A 23963-nucleotide genomic window follows, 5' to 3' on the forward strand; every position below is an offset into this window, starting at 1 on the left:
CCCCCGACCACACCCCAACTGCGCCGGCACACCAAGCTCAAGCCTCCACGGACGCCGCCACCGCCCAGCCGCAAGGTCTTCCAGCTGCTGCCCAACTTTTCCACGCTAACCCGGAGCAAGTCACACGAGTCTCAGCTGGGGAACCGCATCGACGATGTCTCCCCGATGAGGTCAGTGATTCCTCCAGACAGGTGTTAAGTTCACTGCCCACTGAAACTCTTGATCATGGTTTTCTCTTGTTTGGGGGACACGCCCAGCGGTGCTCAAGAGTTTACTCCTGCCTCTGCACTCAGGGATCATTCCTGGTGATGCATGAGGGACCGACCATATTAGGTGCCTGGGATTGTATCCGGGTCAGCTGCACACAAGGCAAATGCTTTACCCATTTTGTTAACTATCTCTTTAGTCCCCAAGCATTAACACCTAGCAGGATTCAAGATTCAAACCTGTGTGGGAAGATGCCACTGGATTAAGTCCAGTAACCACATATTTGGCCATCACAGTTGGTTTTTTCACTTAATTTTGTTCATTTGTGGAGCACACCTGCCAATGCTCAAGGGTTACTTCAGACTCTGTGGTCAAGAATTACTCTTGGTAAGGCTCAGGGACTCAGATAACCACAACCAGTGGTCAGTCCCCACAGAGCCCCCAAACTGCACTGGCACAGGCATTTGGTCCTCACCCTCTCATGTGGCTTGGCTCTCCACAGCTCTCTTTCCCTTGTGCTGCTCATGGCCTATCCTTGCCTCTACCTGTCTCCTCTCAGGCTCTCTGACAGACAGACAGACAGACAGACAGACAGACAGATAGACACACACACACACACACACACACACATACACACACACACACACAGTTGGGTGTATGACTATGGGAGATATTGATCCTTGCTCTTCAGGGCAGATGTTATGACCTTCACCAACACTAGGGGGACAGGACAGTTTCAGGGCCCATTCATGGGGCTCTGGGATGTCTTTTTCATCCTCCCTCAAGATTCTCCCTCAGGGGGCTGGAGAGATAGCATGGAGGTAAAGCATTTACCTCGCATGCAGAAGGACGGTAGTTCAAATCCTGCATCCCATATGGTCCCCCGAGCCTGCCAGGAGCGATTTCTGAGTCTGGAGCCAGGAGTAACCCCTGAGCGCTGCCAGGTGTGACCCCCTGCCCCCCCCCAAAAAAAAAGATCCTCCCTCAGGATGTATCCCCATAGGGATTCCTGCCACTCCTTTGCCCCAGGAGCCATTTTTCTCCATGACTTAATCCCTTTCTCTCCCCCTCTCTCTCTCCCCACTCCTTGTCTCCTCCAGGTTTGGTAAGCGTGACTCATTTTCAGCCCTCTGCCAGCGGGAGGCGTGTTTGCATGGCTGTCCCTGTCACCATCGAAGTCCCTTCATCCTCTCTGTCCTCTCAGCCTGCCCCTAGGCCACCAGCCAAGGTGCCAGAGGACAGGTGGCTGTGAGATGACAGGTGCCTTGGCCCGACCAGCAGCTGCACTTGACAGAGACTTGGCAGAGACTTAGAGAGTGGGAGGGTCTGTGGGCAGCCTTGGCATCCCCACAGGTGCCCCTGCTCCTGTGATACATTCCCAAGCACCTGCCAGCATCATGACCCTCCATCAGCAAGAGACAAGTCCAGAGGCAGGACAAGAAGTCCAGCTTGGAGCAATCCTCCCATTGCCCCGAACACACATAGTGGGGGAGGAAGTTCTCACAGGGCTGAGCTGAGGGGCTTCTCCCTGAGACAGAGAGAGAGAGAGACCCTCTGGCCTGCCTGTCTCTGTCCTTGGACATGTCAGAGCCCCGGGCTTCTCATGGCTTTCCTCAGCCTGAGCTCACTGAGTCGAGCAGTGAGGAGAGAATGCATGACTGGAGGGGAGCAAGAGGTACAGCTGGGGATCTGGAAAAGAGCTGGCAGTAGGTGGGACTCAGTAAGATTTGGGAGACTCAGAGTGAGGAGAGGCAGCTTCCTGGGCCAGGTGGGAGCTCCCTGTCCCAGGGCCCATCATGGAGTGGACACAGCACCAGTAAACTGCCTAGTTCTCATCCCCTAGTTACTGGCATGATGTGGGGACAGGAAACTGAATCCATGGCCTCCACTTACTAGAAGGTAGTCCAGGGTTACCAGGCAGATTGGGCCAGAGGGACAGACAGTGCTCTAACAGAGGCCACATCACCTTTGTTCTCCCTGGGCCTGTAAGGAGCTGCAGAACCAGCTGGGTTACTGGTGAGAGCTTATGTTCCCAATGTTTGTCTCACATGGGCATCCCACACCCTCTGGCCATTCCTGTTTGGTGGGTGGTTATGTCCCAGAAAGGAACTGGGAGGAGTCGGGGAGAGAGATGTGGTGGTCCATTGGCAACTCCCCAATCCCAGGTCAATCCCTCCTTGGATGGGTAGACTTGAACCTGCCCTTCTCCTAGTGCTCGGGTGCAGTTCTGGCCTTTATTAGTTGTGTGCCACGTCAGGCTTTGGGATATCAGTCCTGGAGGGTGGGAGATACTGTGTCCCTGACTGCCTGAGTCATAGGCCCCTTTGATAACTGGATTATCAAGGGGGGAGCTCCCCAACATTCTGACAACTTACTCTAAGCTGTGTTGTGAACCCCATTATTCCAGAAGACAGTGCTGAGTGCCAGTGGGAGTGCAAAGTGTGGGTGGGTATATGAGGGATGACTTTCCCAAAGCACTGCATGTGTCCCAAGTACCCCACCTTAAACCCCTATGCAGAGCCAGCAGGTGCTGCCATAGGACACAGTCCCCAGAATTAAATCCACAAGAGCATGAAGGAGGTGGGGGGGTCGGCCTCTCCCTACCCCTTGTGTCACCCTTGGCTCCACACACTGCCTTCCCCACAACCAGAGCCCTTCTGGGTAGGCACATTTATGGGCAACTGCCCTCAGTGCGGCTTGGGCCATTATCTGTCATCATGGCTGAAAGTTCAGGGTTGCACTTCTCTGCCCTGTGACATCCTGATGCCACTGGGCCTGTGATCTCTGAGGGTCCCTGCAGGGTGCCCTGGCTCGCCTGACCTGACTCCTCCCTGCAGACCTCCCACACGGATCCCCACAGATGGTACGAAGGGACATCAGGCTGTCGGTGACACACAGGTAGGCCAGCAAGATGGATGGACGGGCTCGTATCTGGGCTGTGGTGCAGGTGCTTCCTCTGATCCTCTTTCAAGGCCTTGGGTCTTTGTTCATCAGCCCTGCGGACACAGTCCTGTGCTTACCTGGGGCCCGGGTCTTTTTCCTACAGTGCCCAACCCTGCTGAGGGAGAGGATTCAGGAGAAACCAGGATTTTATCAGGCCTGGGCCTGGTGCTCTGGGTTTCTAGCAATTCCCACACACTGTAACAGCCTGACGTAGGTCCGACACATGGACCAATCAGAGGGCTTAGCTCTGACCCCCTTGAAGCTGGAGTGTCCTACAGACAGGTGTGAGTGACTGTCAGCAGGACAGTGTCTTGGGGTGCCTATACTCCAGCAGTTCTAGTCAACAATGCTATGAGCTCACATGGGGCCTTTGTCATGGGGCCTAGGACTCTCACCCCAGCACCCCAAGAAAGGCTGAGTGAGGGGCATGCACACCAAATGCTCTAGGGCAGTCCTGAGTCCACTGGCTGATACCCACGTTCTCTACATGGAGCCTGTCAAGCCCATTCCCTAGAATCTAAGGAAGGCTGGTCCCGCCACCATGAGCAGCCAGGAGAAGGCACCAGAATGAAGGTTTGGGGACTCCCTTGGCTGAAGCCACAGTACCTGTGTGGCTCCCCAGGATTGGGAGAACTGGGGAGCTGGACATGGCGGTATAGGAACTCACCCCTCCCCCCTCAGGTGGTAGCAGGCAGAGTCCCCAGCTTCATCTTCTGCCCCAGTCACATATGCTGCTTCCCCATTGGCTCTGACCTTTGGGTCTCCCCAGCCCTCCCCAGAACATGGTTTCAGGGTTCAATGGGCATTTCCCAGATTCAGTCTCTTGCCCCTGCAGCCAGTTGTTCCTGCTGCTGTCCCAAAGAGGGGGTTGTCACCCTGATGTGCTCTGGAGTTTGCAATCCTTGGATCCAGCCTCCCACTACATGCACAGGGTATAGGGCAGATCTGGACTCCTCTGTCTCGCCGCATCCCTTTCTCTAGCTCAGAGCACACTGCTCCCCCTGGTTCTAGGATTTCCCCGTTGCTGGTTTTGGTGACTGGGCTCTGGAGGTGACAGGACAGGAGAGGCAAACCCAGAGTAGGAGAGTGTGGGGCCCAGCCAGCAGAGTTCCTGCAGCCATGGGTGCTATAATGGACCCTAGGAGTGCTTGGGACTGGGTGGAATCAATGAGATTTGGTGCTGCCTTCTATTCACAGCTATGGGGCACATGGCTGGTGCCCCACATATCCTGGTGAAGGTGGTGTAGCCTAAATCCAGCCCCACCTGATCCTCGGCTCTGTCCCCAGAGATCTCTCCCCAAGATCATTGAGCTGATTGCTTCTAACCCCTGCTGTTCACTGTTCTTTCTGTGTGACCTCAGAAAAGTTACCTAGCCTTTCTGAGCTGCTTTTCTTACTTCTGCACTAAGTCCTGGACCTACCTTATTCTCAGGGCCAGTTATAAGAACCAAGTGAGCTAATGTTTACAAACCGTTCCCAAAAACTGTTGCTGTTTGTTCTGTTGTTACTAAGACATACTGTGCTTTTAAAAAAAAAAATTACAAATGTGATTTTTCTTCTGCCCTTAGGCTTCTCCCTGGGCTGGGACATGCAGACACCTTTCCTCTTCCCACTCTATCTTTTGTGGGTTTTGTCCTTGTCGCTTTGATTCCTTGGATTGAAAGTACATTCAGAATATTCAGGAAGGACAGATAGAGGCCGCTTCCTGCCTCTTGCCATTGCTCTAGCCCCAATTCCCGTAGGCAGCGCTTAGCAGTTTCTTGTGGATCCTTCCAGAGATATTTTTATACCAGCAAATACATATGTATATTTCCGCCTCCTTTTTTAAAATTTTCACACAAATAGTGCATATATTATACACATGCTTCTAGATTTTTTTTTTAACGGAGCTGTGCTGTATCTAGAGCTAAGCACACACGTGAACTTTTACGTATGTGAAAGTTCCAATGCACCACAAGGGCTGAAGTCTCAGATCATCCTGGCTCCCAGGAACTTATCTTTGGCCCTTCACAAACCATAGGGCCCAGAGGAGACTGTTCAGTTCAGTCAGCTATGGGGATTGGAATTTCCTTTGTTGAACTTCCCGTACGTAGACTCATACTTTCTCCGTGCCTTTCTTTCTTTTTCAGTTGACACTGTCATTTGGGAATTGCACCATATTTTTACGAGTATCCTCATTTTTCTGGGTGAGGGGTGTTGAGGCATGTGTGTGGCCTCCACATCCCTCAGTTATCTGCCTCATCTTCTACTGCCCAGACATTAGACATGGGGTTAACCTGATTTGCAATAGTTTGGCTCCCAAGGGAAGAGTGTCTGGTACATAAATTCTGAGGATTGGAATTGTTGGATCAAAGTGTAGACACATTTGTCATTGCTGTTGCCAAATGACCTGCCAGAGAGCTGGCAGCAGTGGCTACATGAGCACAGGGCTCTAGACAATTAGGTTTTTGTAGTTGAGAAAGAAGGAGTAAAGGGAAGCTGAAGGGGAGCCATGACTCTGGCTGCCTCCCAGAGGGTGCCTGTGGCTGGTTGAGGGTCTCTTTGCCATCTAGCCTCTGGTCTCTGGTCCATGTGAGCCTCTTTCCCTCCAGGTTCTCCACCAAGTCCTGGCTGTCCCAGGCCTGCCAGGTGTGCCAGAAGAGTATGATGTTCGGAGTGAAGTGCAAACACTGCAGGTGAGGCCAGCATGATTCCCACTTGTGCTTGAGCAGCAACATTCCTACCCCCAAACTCAGTCCCTACCCACAGGGTCCAAGGACTCCAGGCCTGGGAATTCAGCTCCCTTCAGCCTGCCAGGGAGGATCAGCACCTGTAGGGGGATTGAGGAGGCATCAAGTAAGACACTTCCAAAAGGGCTCATCGAAGTGGTCTTTGAAGCATGCATAGATGTTTGCAAGGTAGACCAAAGAGGAAAGTGATTCACAGACCTGGAGAATGTCTTGGACAAGGGCTGAGGGGACTGGGAGGTTAACGTAGGTGTCCTGCAGTTTCATCTTCTGTTTCCACACACCTGCAGACAGTGGTCAACACAGGTGGTTCTAAGAATGGGCGAGTCTAGATGCTCTGCAGAGCCGAGCTCTGTCTTTTTCCTGCCATTACGGTTTCTGATTGGGAAGAGGTCATGGGAATAGTGAGGGGAAAAAACCATCACTCCCCCTTATAGAAAGTGAACCTTGAATCTGTGTTCAGGCCCTTGGCCTCAGCAGAAATGAATAACCTAGAGCAGTGTGCTTGTCAGTTCTGGGTTATGTTTATTCCTGGAAAGGCAAATCCAGTCTTTATCTGTTAAGATTCCCAACTGGCAGGTGCCAAAGCACTGGAAGGATTTGGGCTCTGGCCATTCTGGTACCAGGTCTCTGTGTGCCGATTAGGTGGATGAGGTTTTCCTGATGCCTCTCCTGACTCCCAGGAGCTGTCAAAACCTCCTCGCTAGCCTGTAGGGCAGTGGTTTTTGACCATTTGGTGGTGGCGTTGATGCCTTCTCATATGGAGAGCACAATGAGTTCAGCCTGTGCTCTCTGGGTTTCTTTAAGAAAATGCTGGCAGAGTTTTTTTTTATTTTGGGGGGCTGGGGGGGTCACACCCAGCAGTGCTCAGGGGTTACTCCTGGCTCTGTGCTCAGAAATTGCTCCTGGCCAGCATGGCGGACCTTATGGGATACCAGGATTTGAACCACTGTCAACTGCATGCAAGGCAAATGTCCTACTGCTATGCTATCTCTCCATCCCCCTCTGGCAGAGCTTTTTAGTTGATGTGAGAACCCCACAACTGTGCAGTTAGTGGGCAGAACCCACCTCCCCTTGTTCAACTGACTCTCTGCTAGAATGCAGGGGGAGGGACTTCTTCAGGCACCCCTCAATCCTGTGGTCACACAAACATTCTCTTCTAACACATCTCTTTGGGGAGTTCTCATCTGCCTTAGCATCCTTCATGTGGTGAAGAATCATCTCCCCTGAAGAAAAGAGAGCTCAATAGCTGACCCACAAGTTCAGGGGGGAGACTCAGAGTCAGTCCCTATGAAGGTGAGGAACTGAATAGATAGATCTGGGCAGGAGGATGGTGGCTGCTGACCAACCAGTCACTGTAGACCTGTATATGAGATGAGGCCTTGCCCTTAGCCTGTGCTTAATGAGAAAGTTGAGGGCATGAAACTGCAGAGATAGTCCGGAGTTTAGGCCTTGTATGTGGCTAACCCAGGTCCAATCCCCAGCAAATATGATCTCCCAGAGCCCCACCAGGAGGGATCCCTGAGTGCAGAGCCAGGGTTAGGTGAGTCCTGGGCACCTCCTTGTGTGACCCCCAAACCACACTAATGCACAACAAATGAAAGTAGGGGAAGTGAAGTTAGGCAGGGCTGCCTGGTGTTGCTGTGGCAGTTACCCCCGTGGCAGACCCTGTCTTCCTTCACAGGTTGAAATGTCACAACAAGTGTACAAAAGAAGCTCCTGCCTGCCGAATCTCCTTTACGCCACGTGAGTCTCCTGCCCTTCCGCTCTGTTACCCTTGGCACTGGGAAGGGGCAGGGGGTTATCATCCTACTGGACCCCAGCCCTGCTAATGGTTCCTCCCTGCTTCTTTCCAAGCAGTCCAAAAGATTTGGAGGACAGAGTCCGTCCCCTCAGACATCAACAACCCGGTGGACCTAAAAAATGATCTCCGCTTTGAAACTCTCCCCAAAGCACTGACAAAGAAGGTAGGGCAGGCAGGGGCCAGCTGGGAAGTGCTGTTGCCAGGAGACCCTCTTACCCCCAGCTCCTTCCCCTAATGTGGAGAGCCAGCGGGATGCTTGCTACCTCCTTGTGTGTTCCAGCAGAGAGGTTGGCCCTGGGAAATCTCTCTGGAGCCATGCTTGTCCTAGCTTTAGCCTACCCCCCCCCCCTTCTGTCTGCTCCCCTTCTTTGAGCTTATTTATTCCTGAGCACCAGCTCCAAGTTGGGTAATTTTTCCGTGAATATTTCATTGATTGGTCCCTTGCAGCGGTTTTGCAGGGCTCCTTCAAATCTTGCCTCCATGTGTCAACTGAGGAAACTGAGTCCCCAGCAGGGTGTAGCACCTAGCCCCCTATCCCATCTGACCCTTATCACAGAGCAACCCACATTTCTCCATAGCAACATAGGACTGTGTTTCGCCTTCTAGCTGGGACCAAATGACTTCTCTGCCCCTGCAGGCAAGTGTCCAACAGCCACCCATCCTAGGCCCTATCAGTGACTTTTCCTGTCCCAGCCTCAGTCACACCCAGGCCTACTGCTCTTCATGGGTTAGCCACCCTGGGGGATGCTGGGAAGAGAGAAGGGAGGTAGCAGTGGGGCCAGTTCATAGTGGGCACCTGAAGATGCAGCCTTGTGTGCCACCTGTCAGACCAGCTGTGTCCCCCTCCCTCCCTTGAGCCCATGTGTTTCTCCTTTTCTCTACATGTTGGCACAGTCTCTCTGATGGTGCCACTGCCCCTGGGCAGAGAGCAGGTTTATAGCCTGGGCTTGAGTTCCTCTTCCCTTGCACTACTGTGACCTGCTGAGCCCCGACTCCTTCTCTATTCAGAGATGATGTCCTGCTCAGCTTCCCTATTGTACCACCAAGGCAGAGGACCAGCTCGCTCTGCCCCACCAACAGTCTTTGTATCAGCTCCCAGTGCCCCTAATCACACCCCACTCACACACCCTGGTGCCCTTCACACCCTCCTGTCCCATCCTCCTGTCCCATCCTCCCTACCTGCCTGTTCAGGGCTTCCTCTGTCAGCCTTGGTTATGCAGCTGCTGGTCCTTCCCAGACTAGTTGGGGGTGGGTGGGGTGTCTGTATCCTGTCACTGATCCTGAGCATCATACCACAGCCTGCTAGGTCCCCATGGAGCCGTTTTCTAAGTTCTCCAAGTGCCAGGCGTAGACTGATGTTACTGCCCAGTTCTTGCTCAAGTCTCTGCACCCATCATTTCCCTCACCACACACACACACACACACACACACACACACACAGTCCTTGCTCGTCTCTGCACCCATCATTTCCCTCACCACACACACACACACACACACACACACACACACACACACACACACAGTCCTTGCTCGTCTCTGCACCCATCATTTCCCTCACCACACACACACACACACACACACACAGCAACTCTCTGGTCTCCTGGACACATGCCTTGCTTGCACACAGCTGACCTAGGTTCAGTCCCTGACAACACCTATGGTACTCCTGAGCCCTGGCAGGAGTGATGCCTGAGTGCAGAGCCAAGAGTGAGCCCTGAGCACCTCTGGTATGACCCTCTCCCTCAGAAGGCATTTGTGTAGTCTACCTACAATACATTAAAGAACCTGGGGGACACAGGTCAGCCTGGGGTCAGTAAAGACTCAGTCCCCTAGAGTCTTTCAGATGGTCTTGTGCCCTTGCTGGGACCCAAGCCACTGGTTTGTAGGAGACTGGTGAGAACAATGGTTAGTTACCTCATGTGTACCATACTGCAAAAAAGCACAGATCAGAATGCAACCAGATTTGTTACTGAACCAGCTATGTGGCCAATTTCTAGTCACACCCCTAGGGTGCCATGAGCAGCCACTGTTCCTGTAAGGTGTGTGTATGGGGGTCTTCAGTACCCCTGAGTAGTACTGGCAGGTTCATATGGTTGCAGGGCCTGGGGGAGTGCTGGGTGCTGTGGGGCATTGGGGGAAGCTTGGTCCCCAAGCTCAGGGCAGGGAGAGCTACACAGGGGGCCCTTGGACTTTCACTTATTCTCTACTTACATGGAAGGCCCTGAGCCCAAATGGGGGGGGGGTGCCTCACAGAGTGGGGGTATATGAAAAGTTTGGCAACAGTAGAAACACCCAAAACTTAATTCAAAATCAACCCTGTCATCACTCTGGGACATCTCTGGCAAACTTCACTCTGCTCTGTTGTATTTCTAGGGCAAAAGGGGGCTGCGAGTGGTAAAGGCTGGAAGGGAAGGATGTGGGTGAGGGTCTCTGGGGATGGTCAGGTGTGGGGACGCCTGGTGTCAGATGGGGAGGAAGGGCTTCGGCCATGGGTAATGTGGGGCTATCTGCCTACAGGAGCACTCACCGGCCATGAACCACCTGGACTCCAGCAGCAACCCATCATCCACCACATCCTCCACGCCCTCCTCTCCGGCACCCTATCCAACCTTGTCCAACCCAACCAGCGCCTCTACGCCCCCCAACCCCTCACCCGGTCAGCGGGACAATCGCTTCAACTTCCCAGGTATTGCACTTTGTGCTTTCCCCAAGCTCTGGGGGTGAGATGCACCCCTTATCAACACCTCTCCACAGGCTTTGCTAAGTTGAGTCAGTCTGTGTGTGTGTGCCTATTACCGTGTGAGATAGTACATGCTCTCAGCATACAAACAGAGACGGGTTGGGAGTAGACACACACTCTGTCAGCTATCCAGCTTGGAGCCACCGAGCCAGGATCCAATTAAGGTGTACATGAGGCTGGGCACCCTACAGACTCCTGATTCTGCCCTTGTGCTCCAGGCCCCTCTCCTGGCATGTCTTACTTGGCCTGCTCCAAGCTCCCCACAGGAGCCAAGGGGAATTGGGGCTCTGTTCCTACCCCTAAAGGGAGCTTTGGGGGAAGAGCACGCGCCCCATGCCTTTTATTTCTGGTGGAGAATGAGGACACCAGAGGGGACACGGGTTGGAGCAGACCTGAGCCCAGCTGATCTGACTTCACAGATCAGCCCCTGTGCACCAGGAGGGTGGAGGATTGGGAGTGGGAAGGGGTAGAAACTAAATATCCTCTTATTCCTGTCTGAAGTCTGCTGCTGCCCAGGGGTTTCTGAGAGGTAGGTAGATGTAATTCACGGGCCAGAGCTGCTGGGAGAGGCCTTTAGGTCCAGGTTTGAGAGAGAGAACAGAGAATAAGGGATAGATACAGTGCAGGCAGCATCTTGTCGATGCTTTATCTCTGGTACCCCATGGGCCGGCAGGGCCTGCTCTGTTTTTCACCCTGGGCCCACTTCCAACTGTCAAACTTTTACTTTTTATACCTGTTGTGCAGGGGGCGTGTCTGTCCATTGCAGTGCCAGTCCAACTGCCATTATGGGTGGGGAGTGTCCAAGGGGCATGTCCAAATCCAATTGCTGTTACATCAACACAGGGGTGCCCTCTAACCACTGAAACAAAGGGAGACCTGCTTACTCATTTTGAGAATGACCCTTGCTCTCTGCCTCCCTGGCAGCTTTGCACAGCTGGTCTGCCCTGGGTTTGTTACAGGTGGTAGCAAGGAGGAAGAAAAGATGACTCGGGTACCTAGCTTCAGGTATAGACCACTGGTTTTTTCAGGCCTGGTCAGACCCTGCCTGTCACTGGGGGGAACACAGGTCTTCCTGTGCTGGGGTTCCCCCACTGGAGACATAGCAGCCTCTCTTTGAGGACTCAGGGCTCCAGGTCCCCTTTTGGAATGATCAGAGACAAAGATTTTGTCAGTTCTTCCCTTTTCTGTTCCTCTTCATGACTGCGCAATAGCTGAGTGTATTCCTGCCCTTAATGTGTCCCCTCCCCTCTTCTCTCCTGCTTCACCCTTAGCCACCTTGGAAACTGTGCCTTTGTTGCTCCTCCCAGCTTGGGTTACCTTTTTTCCTCCCTCTCTCCCTCCCTCCCTCTCCCTCCCTCCCTCCTCTTTCCCTTCCTCCCTCCCTTCCTCTCATCCTCCCTTCCTTCCTTCCTCCCTCCCTCCCATCCTTCCTCCCTCCCTTCTTCCTTCCTTCCTTCCTCCCTCCCTTCTTCCTTCCTTCCTTCCTTCCTTCCTTCCTTCCTTCCTTCCTTCCTTCCTTCCTTCCTTCCTTCCTTCCTTCCTTCCTTCCCTCCCTCCCTCCCTCCCTCCCTCCCTCCCTCCCACACAGGGCCTGTGTTGGACACAACGGTCATAGAAACGTCCTATTTGCACGTCAGCCCAGTTCTCTCTGCTCCCTGATGTCCCGGTCAGGAGCCTTGCTGTGCCCTACCCAGAATGCTCCCTGCAGTCATTGCCTGGAGTCCAGGGTAGCCAGACTCACCTTAACCACCATGGCCCCTTATACTGTCCACACATTTCAGTGTAAGAGATACACTGAGATATACAGAGATACATTTGTTCTTTTTGAATATCTCTGAGGATAAACTGGGAACCCATGAAGGAGGACAACTCAGGATGTGTAACAGTGCTAGGGTCCCCCCAGTAGGTCCCTTTTAGGTGAAGGTTGAACCACCACACTGTGTGGTGCTCAGAGGTGCTCCCTACTATAGTGCTCTTAGAACCATGTGGTGCTCTGGATGATCCTAGGCCTCCCCCATGCAAAAATGTGCTCCAGCCCACTGAGTTCTTTATCAGGCCCTATTTTATCTCCTTAAAGAAAGGATTTCTTTCTCTGGTGGTGATTGGTGGAGGCACTCAGTGAACCCTTAGCACCTCTGCAGGTAACTGCAGAAGGGCCCACTGCCTGCAGGAGAAGGATCCATTCTCTATGGTGTTACTGAAGGGTTCTCAGAGTCTACTCTAACTCTTCTCAGAGTCTACTCCCCCTTGCATTTGTCCTCCAGGCTCTCAAATACTTTCCCTTGGGCCAGGGGGGGGATCTGGAATGAGTCCCAGCATCCTTATTCTCCAGTTCTTTTTCTTCTTCCTCTGTGGATGGTTCCTTCAAGGCCATACTCATGTGAGCCAATAGGGTGGCCTCAGCCCCATAGCCATCACCTTGTCTCCAAAGCCCAAGTCTGCAGCCCTACGTCTCTCTCGTATTCTGTGTGTGTGATTCACCTCCTCTTCTGTTTAGAGCTGCTCCTTCATTTATCATAGGCAGAAGTTTATCTTTCCAGGTGAGTCCTCTGCATGGCCCTCTCCCTAGCTGGAGTCTCATATCTGCCTATGGTGGCACCTTACTGGGAGGGAAACTTTTATAAGGAAACTGCAGTTTCTTCAAGGTCACGCAGCCAGAAGTTGACAAACCATATTTGCAATATGAGGGAAAGAACCTATGCTCATCCTTATGAGCATCTATCATTCTACCTTCCACACTGCACAATGGCAGGGAAACTGCGCCCCCTTCTGATAGCAAGTGAAGCCTGCACTTTCCAAGCCTTACTGCTCAGCGCTATCTACTGGTTGTTGCTGGAAATGCCCACCCTGGTGCAAAGTTTAAAGGAAAAACTGCAACTGCAGAAATGAATTTTTTAGTTTAAATGTCTGAAGATACCATAAATTTTTATCAAATCTATAGCTTTCATACACCCAGCTTCAGCTCTTCAGAGAAGGCCTTCGTGTTCCGTGACCAACCATGTAGCTGTGTAAAGTGGTGGTGGTGGTGGGATTTGGCAGTGGTCAGAGACACGGCCTACTCCACCCAAACTTTGAAGCTGCCTCCTTAAGACCCCTTGATTAGGAGCTGTAGTAAAAATTCCAGGGACTTGTCTCAAAGCACTGGAAAATTACCTCTTCCAGAAGATTGCATCTTTTTCTGAAGATATGGTAGAGGATGAGGGAGAGAAAAAAAATGTGGTTTTTTTTTTTTAATCAAATATATACATATCTTGGAGCAGAGTTCAAATTAATGTTTAACCATCTTTATGAAATTGAGATATTTGAGATATTTTACCCTTCTACCTGAGTTGCTGTTTCTCCCCTGATTTATCTGTAACTGTCTCTTTTTCTCTCTTATACACACATACAAACACACTTTTTGCCATATTTCTTTGTGGAAGCCTTAAAACAGAGCTGGGGGATAAATGTCTGTCCTTGGTAGTCTGTGACCATTATGTCATGATACCCAAGAAGGCTTTTAGCTCAGGGTTCCAGGGCTTGGGATCTCCTAGAAGTCTGGCCTGGAAATTGAATGCACTTGTGCATTTGCTGAAGGCTGAAGCCTCCAGGAGGTTCTGCTGGCCTGAGAGGAGTAAAGATGTGAGGGTGCTTGTTCAGATCCCCTTCTGTCAGGATTTGGAGCAGACCCTAAGGGGAACAGAGTGGCACACTCTTTGTCTCCTGGAAAACAAAAACAGGCCTCTTAAAGCCAAAATCCAAATCACCCCTGGACTCTATCTTCTGAAAACAGGAAGGAAAAGAGGGAGGAAGAAGCTTTTTAGATCTTCCATCCTCTGCATACAGTTAGAGAGGATCAGAGAGAACAGAAAGTTCAGCAAGTCATGAGGGTATTTCCCAGCCACACACTGGTCTCCCAGCATCCAACTTCCTGGATGTGGGACTGCAGTGTAAACCAGGAAGCTGGAGACTCAGAGGTCAGCCAGTCCCAGTTGCCCAGCGTACAGACTGAATTTGTCCCTTCCCCACACCCCCAAACCTAGAGGTTGAGGTGGTATGATCTTCAGAATTGCCAGCAGTGGTGCGAGGCTCTCAGGGTCTAGAAACATGAGTGGCCTTGAGGAGCTGTTGTAAGCTGTGAAGGAGGATGTGGCCAGCTCTGACTATGGGCTCATGTGTGGCCATGGGAAGAGATCATAATTAATCATGACACGATACCAAGGACATGGATATGGTGGATTTTAGGAACAGGCACCTCAGTCTGCTCAGGTAGACAGGCCTCAACCGCCTTTGTCACTTTCCGAAGTTGTTCAAGGGGAGCCCGCTGCCTATGGAGTGGGCTCTCCCAACTGAACCTGGAGAGGAGTGGGAAGGGAAGTCTCATCTTTTGTTTTGCTTTTTTGTTTCTTCTAGACATTTCTGCGTTTCCACAAGCAGCCCCAGGCCCTGACACACCATCGGACAACACCAGGTAGATACCTGAGGCTGTATCCCCCTCCCCCTCCTCCTCCAGGGGCTCCTGTTGAAGAAACAGCTGATCTACCTCTGGGCATTATCAGCCTGTTCATCTATCTCACCCCTTTCTCCAGCTACCCTGGGATGTTCCTCATACTTACTCATTCTATGGCCCTCAGGCCTCAGATGGTTTAAATTTGCTCCTTTCTGTGTGAAAGTGCAGGGGAGGAGGGTGGAGAAGCTGGAAGCAGTCTGTTGATCCCAAAAGGATGGAAAAAGAGCACGAAAAGTTGGGAAGCTGCCAAAAATAGCTCCTGAGCACGGGCTCTTACCCTACATTAGGCCTACTGAGCACTGGGTTGTGGTTCTCTGTCAGACAGTCCTCAGGTGGAGCAGGGTCAGCCTCAGAATCATCAACTTAGGGAAGTTAAGGAATTACAAAATGGTGAACACTGCTGGACAGAGCCCAACATACACACACCCTTCATTATGTCCCAGAGATAGAACAGGAGTTAAGGTGATCGCCTTGTACGAGGCTGAGGTTAATCCAGTCCCCAGCACCACATGGTCCTCAGACCAGAGCCAGGAGTAACCCCTGAGCACTGTCAGGTATGGCTGAGAAATATCTCTCCCACAAAAGAAAACAACACAGGGCACACAGTGGGTAGGGCATGCAGCTGACCTAGTTTCGATCCCCAGCATCCTGTATAGTCCCCAGAACCTGCTAGGAGTGATTTCTGAGTACAAAGCCAGGAGTAACCCCTGAATACCATCAGTGTAGCCCAAAAACCAAAACAAGAAAACAAACAAAAAATAAAAATAAATCAAGAAATTGAATGATGGGCCAGAGAGAAAGCACAAGGATTGCATTCAGCTGATCCCAGGCACTGCATGGTCTTTCTGAGCATTGCCAGCTTTGATCCCCCAAAGCACACATATACACACAGAAAATAAGTTGCATAATGGGTTGGGAAGAGATGATTCAAGTTGAAGAGCATATGCCTAACATGTGTGAAGTCTTGAGTTCTGTCTGCAGCACCACATGGTCCCCTAAGCATTGCTGGGTATGACCCTAGTGAGCTCCCCAAGCACTGCTGGTCTTAGTACCCCCACTGGACCCCAGCACTGATCATCGGGCTCATTAGCTCAAGCACTGCAGGGGGCAACGCTGCGTCCCTGAGCACAGTTGTTGGTGGCCCCATTAAAAGTTAACTTAAAATTAAAAGAAAATGGCATGATGTTACACAGCTTAGAAGTGCTGTGGCCAGTTCTCAGATTTCAGGCTGTTGGTACATGAGCCTGTATATGCCTGAATGACAGATCTGAGATTGAATTTGTAGATCTCAGTTGTATTTGCACATGCCTCATGCCCCATTCCCTAGGTTTGCAGAAAGGACCCTCAAGGATCAGCAGATCCATACTCCACCTTCTCTCTGCTCCCTCACTCCCCAGCTGTCTTATCCAGGGCCAAATGAGGCAAAGGAAGGCTTTAGGCCCTTTGTCAAATTTACCCAGGGTGGGGCCGGGTAGTGGCGCTAGAGGTAAGGTGCCTGCCTTGCCTGCACTAGCCTTGGATGGACCGCGGTTCAATCCCCCAGTGTCCCATATGGTCCCCCAAGCCAGGAGCAACTTCTGAGCGCATAGCCAGGAGTAACCCCTGAGCGTCACCGGGTGTGGCCCAAAAACCCAAAAAAAAAAAAAAATTTACCCAGGGTGCCCCTACCCATCCTTAGGGTGTTCCCTTTAATCAATTCTGTTTTCCTAGGCCCGACAACCAGATGCAGACAGACGTGTTAGAAGACCAGGAAGCGGAGGTGAGGTGGCATGCGAGGTGGGAGAGAAAGGCCTTCCCTCTAGTTTCAGCACGTGCCACGGTGGGGACGCCCATACCTGGAGCTTGGCTCCCAGTACCCGCTGCAGCACTCTGGGAGCACATGCTGTTCACAGAACCAGCTGCCATGGACTTGGCTATTTGAAATTTGAGCCAGTATTTCATTCCCACTATTCTCTTCTCCATTCTAAGTCCCAGGCACCCTCAGTCCCTCAGTCCCAGATGAGGCCAAACTTTGATCAATTGCCTCTCGCTTCTCAAGGATTCTGGCCCTAGCTAGATCCAAGCACCCTATCAGGACGTGGTCCTTGAACCCAAATGCCTCTCCTGTGCTTGACTCTGTTCATTGCAGCGAGGTTTAGAAAAAGTTGGAGAGCCAGAAGCCCTGTGTTCAAGCAGACAAGCTCCCAAAGGGTGAATATGATTGAAAGTTCTGCATGCCAGGGGTTGCCACATTCTTCTTAAGGTTGACGGTGCTCAGGGCATGCATGGGAAAAGGGCTGCAGGGCTAAGCAAGCACAGTCTGGGGTGGAGTTGATTCATGCCTGTGGTCCTTCGCTCCCTGCCATCCTCTATGTATTCTGCTGGGGTAACCCTTCCCCCCAGGCTCCAGCATCAGCCACGTAGGAATGGAGCATTAGTACAGTGGGACATTTGACTTGCACACAGCCAACCCAGGTTTGATCTGGCATCACATATGATCCCCTGAATACTGCAAGGAATAATCCCTGAACGCAGAACCAGGAGTAAGCCTTAACCACCTCCAGGCCCAAGGCCCAAGACAAGCAAACAAAAATCCCACCTGGGATTCTGGGCAGGGGGAGCCAAGCCTTGATGCACTTCCCCATTTTCAGACTCTATTTCTCCTTCCAGCATGAGGAACCCGAGACTGGTAAATCAGAGGCCGAGGATGATGAGGATGAGGTGGACGACCTACCGAGCTCCCGGAGAGCCTGGCGTGGCCCCATCTCTCGCAAGGCCAGCCAGACCAGTGTGTACCTGCAGGAATGGGACATCCCCTTTGAGCAGGTGGAGCTAGGCGAGCCCATTGGTCAGGGCCGCTGGGGCCGGGTGCACCGCGGCCGCTGGCACGGCGAGGTGGCCATCCGCCTGCTGGAGATGGATGGCCACAACCAAGACCACCTGAAACTGTTCAAGAAGGAGGTGATGAACTACCGGCAAACACGGCATGAGAATGTAGTGCTCTTTATGGGAGCCTGCATGAACCCTCCACACCTGGCCATCATCACCAGGTAAACCAGCACCTCACCTTCCTGGGCCCTGTCATTAATGGGGAGGTCCCTGCAGGTGTGTCCATTATCACGCAGACAAGTACTAAGAAAAAGAAAACTAGAAATGGGCCTGTTCTTACCCCCATGAGTCCTGTTGATAATGAAAAAGAATCCATCAGATGTTCCAGAGAGAAAAGAAAAGTGAAGACCAGTCTCCTCCCACCCTACCAGAGTGTTTGCTTTCAAAGACACAGTCACCTGTGGTTCCCTCTCATTCCTTCTATTAAAAACATTTGGGGCCTGCACCAAAAAAACAAACAAACAAACAAACAAACAAAAAAAAAACAAAGGGCCCGGAGAGATAGCACAGCGGCATTTGCCTTGCAAGCAGCCCATCCAGGACCAAAGGTGGTTGGTTCGAATCCTGGTGTCCCATATGGTCCCCCGTGCCTGCCAGGAGCAATTTCTGAGCAGACAGCCAGGAGTCACCCCTGAGCACCACCCGGTGTGGCCCAAAAACCAAAAAAGAAAAAAAAAAAAAAAAAACAAAGGGCCCGGAGAGATAGCACAGCGGCATTTGCCTTGCAAGCAGCCGATCCAGGACCAAAGGTGGTTGGTTTGAATCCCGGTGTCCCATATGGTCCCCCGTGCCTGCCAGGAGCTATTTCTGAGTAGACAGCCAGGAGTCACCCCTGAGCACCGCCCGGTGTGGCCCAAAAACCAAAAACCAAAAAAAACCCCAAAAAAACATTTGGGGCCTGCAGTATTTCTCTGTAGTCCAGGTAGTTAGTACCTGGGGCAAGTGTGAGGCTGTGAATTTAGTCCCTGGTGAGGTCCCTTATGAGTAATCTTGACAGTGCCCAGCAAGAGAGGAAGATTGATAAAAGGCTAGAGATAGAGATAGAACAGTAGGCAGGGAGTTTGCCTTGCAGATTGACAACCTGAGTTTGATCCCTGGCATTCCATACAGTCCTCTGAGCCCCACCAGGAGTAAACTATGAATGCCTCAGGGTGTGGCCACAAAACTGAAAGATAAATAAAATGAATAAAGAAGTTTGCATTTACTGATATGTTATTTTGGTTTGGTTTGGTTTGAGGGCACACTCAGCAGTGCTCAGAGCTTACTCCTGGCTCTCTATTTAGGGATCACTCTTGGAGGTGCTGTGGGACTCTGATGGGGTGCCAGGGATCAAAAGCAGTTTGGCTACCTACAAGGCAAGCCATGTCCCCCTGTATTATCTTTCCCATCCCTTTACTGATCTGCTTTTAACCTGTGTATCTCTTTGTGAAAATACACAGCAAAGATCACATGGGCTCATACCTTTGTTGCTACACTTGAGCACCATTTAATCTGGGATCTTCATCATTCTGTTGTTTGTGGTGCTGAGGATCAAAGCCAGGGACTAAAACCCAGCCATATATATCCCTAGCCCATGCTTTCACTTTTGCACTGTGTTGGACCCCCTAGAGTACTGGCAGGTGTCTTAATCATCAGCTCTTGGTGGTGGCAGGGGAAGCCCTGGCTGGTGGCACCTACCAGATTCTGGGGTGTAAATGCTCTCCCCATGGCAGGTTCAAGCTGCCAACATTGATGTGTCTGAAAAGAGAAGGATTGGAAAGAGCCATGTGATTGCACTCTGGCTTCTCTCAAACGCATTCTTAGCTGTCCCTGCCTGCTGTCATGATGACTGTCCTCATTTCCATAGGAAAGGTCAGAGGGCACCAGGATATGTGAGTTCATTCACTGTTGCTCCATCATGAACCATTTTCTTGTCTTAGTGGTCCAGGTGTCAGATTTGTCCAGAGATCATGAAATGGAAGCATTTCTGTCCAAGTGTCAAAGGGGGGGGGGGGTGAATGTGTGTTAAGACCAGGAAATGTGGTGTGAGGTGATGGAAGAAAGGAAGTACCAGAGGTATCTGGAGCCAACTAAAAGCACTGCAGTGCTGCTAGCCAGGACCACTTTTAAGGGCCTTCAGGTTCTGGTCCCTGGAGCTGGATCCTGTGCTTCTCACACTGGACTTATGACTCAGGACTTATTCCTGAGGCAGGAAAGATAGGACAGCAGGTAGGACATTTGCCTTGCACACAGTCAACCTGGGTTCAATCCCTGGCACACTGGTCCCTGCCAGGAGTGATTCTTTTTTATTTTTTATTTTTTTTTTGGTTTTTGGTTTTTGGTTTTTGGGCCACACCCGGCGGTGCTCAGAGGTGACTCCTGGCTGTCTGCTCAGAAATAGCTCCTGGCAGGCACGGGGGACCATATGGGACACCGGTATTTGAACCAACCACCTTTGGTCCTGGATCGGCTGCTTGCAAAGCAAACATCACTGTGCTATCTCTCCGGGCCCCAGGAGTGATTCTTAAGCACAGAACTAGCAATAAATACTGAGCATTGCCAAATGAATCAAAAATATTTTTCATCTTTATATGATGAAATAATATGTGAGATATTTCTCACATCTCTATATGAGAAATGGTTTTTTCCCCCCAAGAATTCCCACAAAAGTGGAGATTAGCAGGTCCTACCACATTCAGGGGACCAAACTGTAGCCCCCATACCACAGAATGATGTATGAGGGACCCTGACAGCCCTCATCCTCTCCTTCCTCACTCCCATCTTCCTGAAGATCTTGGAGTTCCCTAGAGAGCAGATGGATCCACTCCCTGATCTCTTAAGGATCCAGCAGGGATCCACAGCTCCATTACACCCCAGTGTCAGGTGATGGGCCCCCCTGCTCTGTGTCTGAGGAAGGGAGAGAACTAAGATTAGCCATCTCCGGGGAATGACTTTCCTTCCCCTGTGTCGGCCAGAGCTGTTGGGACAGTGTGACATTGCCAGGGTTTCCTGCAATACTGGATCCTCTCTCAATCTGGGAAACAACTACCAAACCACCAGCCTAGGTTTTCAATGAATGATTATGATTTAAGCAAGAAAAAAAGTGAGAGAGGAAGGGAGAGATAAGGTTTGCCTGAAGAGAGTGCATAAAGCTATCCATTCCTTACACATTTTCTGTGCTTTAGGAGGTGCCGGGGGTGAAAAGCACAGAGCAGGCCCCTCTGCCAGCCCCTCCCTCTAAGCCCCAACAATCAGCTTCTGGAAACATTCCTCAGAACCAGCTGCTAGCATGCATGGCAGAGGTCTGCTCCTCCCTGGAATGGCACAAACTTCACATTCTCTCTGGCTCCTATAGTACTCTAGGTCTTAGGATTCAGAGCAGGGCAGACCCCAAACTCAAGTCCACGAGCAAGAGCCCCTGATAGTTGCCCTGACCTTCCTCCCTCCTGCACTCTGGTATTGTATAAAATCTCTGTGAGGACTGGAAGGATAGGATAGTACAGCAAGGAGGGTACTTGCCTTGAACTAGACTGACCCAGGCATCCCATATAGACCTCTGAGCCCCTCCAAGAGAATTCCTGAGTGTAGAACCAGAAATAATCCTTGAGCAGAGATGGGCATGGTTCAAAAAAAAAAAATTATAAAGACTTCTGTCTTGAGAAAGCCATGCAGCCAGGATCTTCATTGTGGGGAGACTTTCACCCTGAGTTGCTCAGGGAAGCTGTGAAAGGCCAAGTTCTTCCCTGTCAAGGAAGGTGAGTGGGTCTCTACTCCACCTGGAGCTCACTGAATAGGTCTTGGTGTATAGGCCTTGTTGAACTAGTTTTCCAGTTTTGTGGGGTGCAGGTCTCTGTCCTCAGGGTTACATATGCATACATATGCTTTGGAACATTCTGGGCATCCTATGGAAGAAAAGGGCTTCAGTCTTAGTGAAACATAAAGATTTGGGAGTGATGGGCCCGGAGAGATAGCACAGTGACGTTTGCCTTGCAAGCAGCCGATCCAGGACCAAAGGTGGTTGGTTCGAATCCCGGTGTCCCATATGGTCCCCCGTGCCTGCCAGGAGCTATTTCTGAGCAGACAGCCAGGAATAAACCCTGAGCATCGCCGGGTGTGGCCCAAAAACCAAAAAAAAAAAAAAAAAAAAAAAAAAGATTTGGGAGTTCATGACTCAGGGACTGAAGACCTTTGGAGGCTGCCAGACATAGCACTGTTTTTCCCAGGATCCAGCGGGGTAGGGATAGGTTGTCATGACCCCAGACCTGCCTCACCCCATCACTCTTGACAGCTTCTGCAAGGGGCGAACTTTGCACTCGTTTGTGAGGGACCCCAAGATATCTCTGGACATCAACAAGACCCGGCAGATCGCTCAGGAGATCATCAAGGTAAAGGGGTGTCCCCGGCACTGCCTATCTGTGGTAGGGGGGTGGCAGCTGCTCTGTCTCCCCTCAGGCTGGGCTGTCTTTTCTATGTCTGCACCTGAGAGCTGGAGTGAACAGCACTGGGTTAGTGACCAGAGCTTCGTTGTCGAGGAAGGAACTTGACTGTAATGACTAGGGTCATTACATAAAGACCTGGTCACACTGACTGTATGACTTTGGGCAGATCATTTGACCTCTGAGCTGTGACTCTATCAACTGTAAAATAGGGAAAGGAATGTAACAACAGAGGAAAACAGGGCAACCTGAGTGAGAGCCTCAAATCTGGGCCAGCATTTGGGGAGAGTTTGTTAGGATGGCATGGATTCATCCAGACTTATCCCCCTTCAAATTTCCATAAAGAACCATCCATCAGAATCCATAAAGGTCTAATATAAGACCAACAAAATACAAGGAAGAAAGGGGTGCTGAGCTCCTGCTCATTAGAGATGTGTGTGAGGATTTGACTCCACTGCACAGAAAACAGCAAGAACAAACAAATGAATCACCTCTGAGTAAAAAGCTTCTGTGTCATGAAGGAAACCAGCACAAAAAAACAACTGAGTTTGGGGCCGGTGAGGTGGCGCTAGAGGTAAGGTGTCTGCCTTGCAAGCGCTAGCCAAGGAAGGACCACGGTTCGATCCCCTGCCGTCCAATATGGTCCCCCCAAGTCAGGGGCGATTTCTGAGCACTTAGCCAGGAGTAACCCCTGAGCATCAAATGGGTGGTGGCCCCAAAAAAACCAAACCAAACCAAACCAAAACAACTGAGTAGGAATTGGCATGTGGCTTGGTGACAGAATACATGCCTTGCCCTGGGTTTATTCTCACATGTGTGAGTGCATGTATACACTTATACACATGTTTCACACATAACACAATTAAATGAGAGAAGATACTGGAATATCATTGGTCCACTAAGGGGTTAATATTCTAAACTATATCGGATTCCACAGAAGCCAAAAATAATAATAAATCAAACCCAACCAAACTGGTTAGAGAGGCCAGTGAGATAGGCCCACAGGCTGAGGGCATTGTTTGTACACAAGAGGATTGTGTTTATCGCTCCATGGTTCCCCAGGCACTACGGGAGTGGCACCAACTGACATACCCCTCAAAATAATGAGCGGAAATCTGGAAAGATTGTGTAAGTGTTAAGATGCTTGCCCTGTATGCAATCAACCTATGTTCCATCCTCAACACTTCAACCTGCTGTGCAGAGCCTAGTAGAGACCCCTTCCTCCACCCCTGCTTCCCCGCAACACACACACAGGTCCTCAAGGACATCATCCTGGAATACCTGTTGTCTGCCTACACCTTACCACTTATCCAGGTTTAAAGTGGAAAGAGCAGAGCTGGCCCAGTCAGGTCTGTGTTCCCAGCTATTCTGAGAAGTCAGAACCAGGGCCTTCCCCTCTCTGAAACCTGGCTTCCTCATCTGGAAGCTGAGAGACAGGAAGGTGAACAGAGGAAGGTGAGCGAGTCTTGTCAACTCTGTGCTGCCTCGAGAAGCAGTGTCACACCCTCGCTCCCTCCAAGCTTACACTGACCTGCCCTGGCTCTCTTGCAGGGTATGGGCTACCTGCACGCCAAGGGCATCGTGCACAAGGACCTCAAGTCCAAGAATGTCTTCTACGACAATGGCAAAGTGGTCATCACAGACTTCGGGCTGTTTGGGATGTCGGGTGTAGTTCGCGAGGGCCGGTGAGTTGCTCTTAGTTGTCTAGCCATATGGGTGGCACTGAGTGGCCAGGGCATGTGGCTGGACACTGAGCCAGATCTGTTTGACC

General features: G+C 51.2%; 2 protein-coding genes across 2 annotated transcripts in view; one reads left to right on the forward strand and one right to left on the reverse strand.

Moving 5' to 3' along the window:
• The window catches only part of PIGS (phosphatidylinositol glycan anchor biosynthesis class S), a 1033024-nt gene that overhangs the window by 179791 nt on the left and 829270 nt on the right, over nt 1-23963 (reverse strand). The window lies entirely within an intron of this gene.
• Nucleotides 1-23963, forward strand: part of KSR1 (kinase suppressor of ras 1) — a 159913-nt gene that overhangs the window by 125826 nt on the left and 10124 nt on the right. Inside the window, 12 exon segments of the mRNA XM_049772774.1 lie at nt 1-170; nt 1308-1312; nt 3045-3105; nt 5742-5825; nt 7561-7622; nt 7734-7843; nt 10198-10366; nt 14813-14870; nt 16620-16668; nt 17559-17938; nt 22045-22141; nt 23744-23877. Coding sequence (XP_049628731.1) covers nt 1-170; nt 1308-1312; nt 3045-3105; nt 5742-5825; nt 7561-7622; nt 7734-7843; nt 10198-10366; nt 14813-14870; nt 16620-16668; nt 17559-17938; nt 22045-22141; nt 23744-23877 — 1379 coding nt within the window.

Source organism: Suncus etruscus, chromosome 1 (assembly GCF_024139225.1).
Source record: "Suncus etruscus isolate mSunEtr1 chromosome 1, mSunEtr1.pri.cur, whole genome shotgun sequence".
NCBI lineage: Eukaryota > Metazoa > Chordata > Mammalia > Eulipotyphla > Soricidae > Suncus > Suncus etruscus.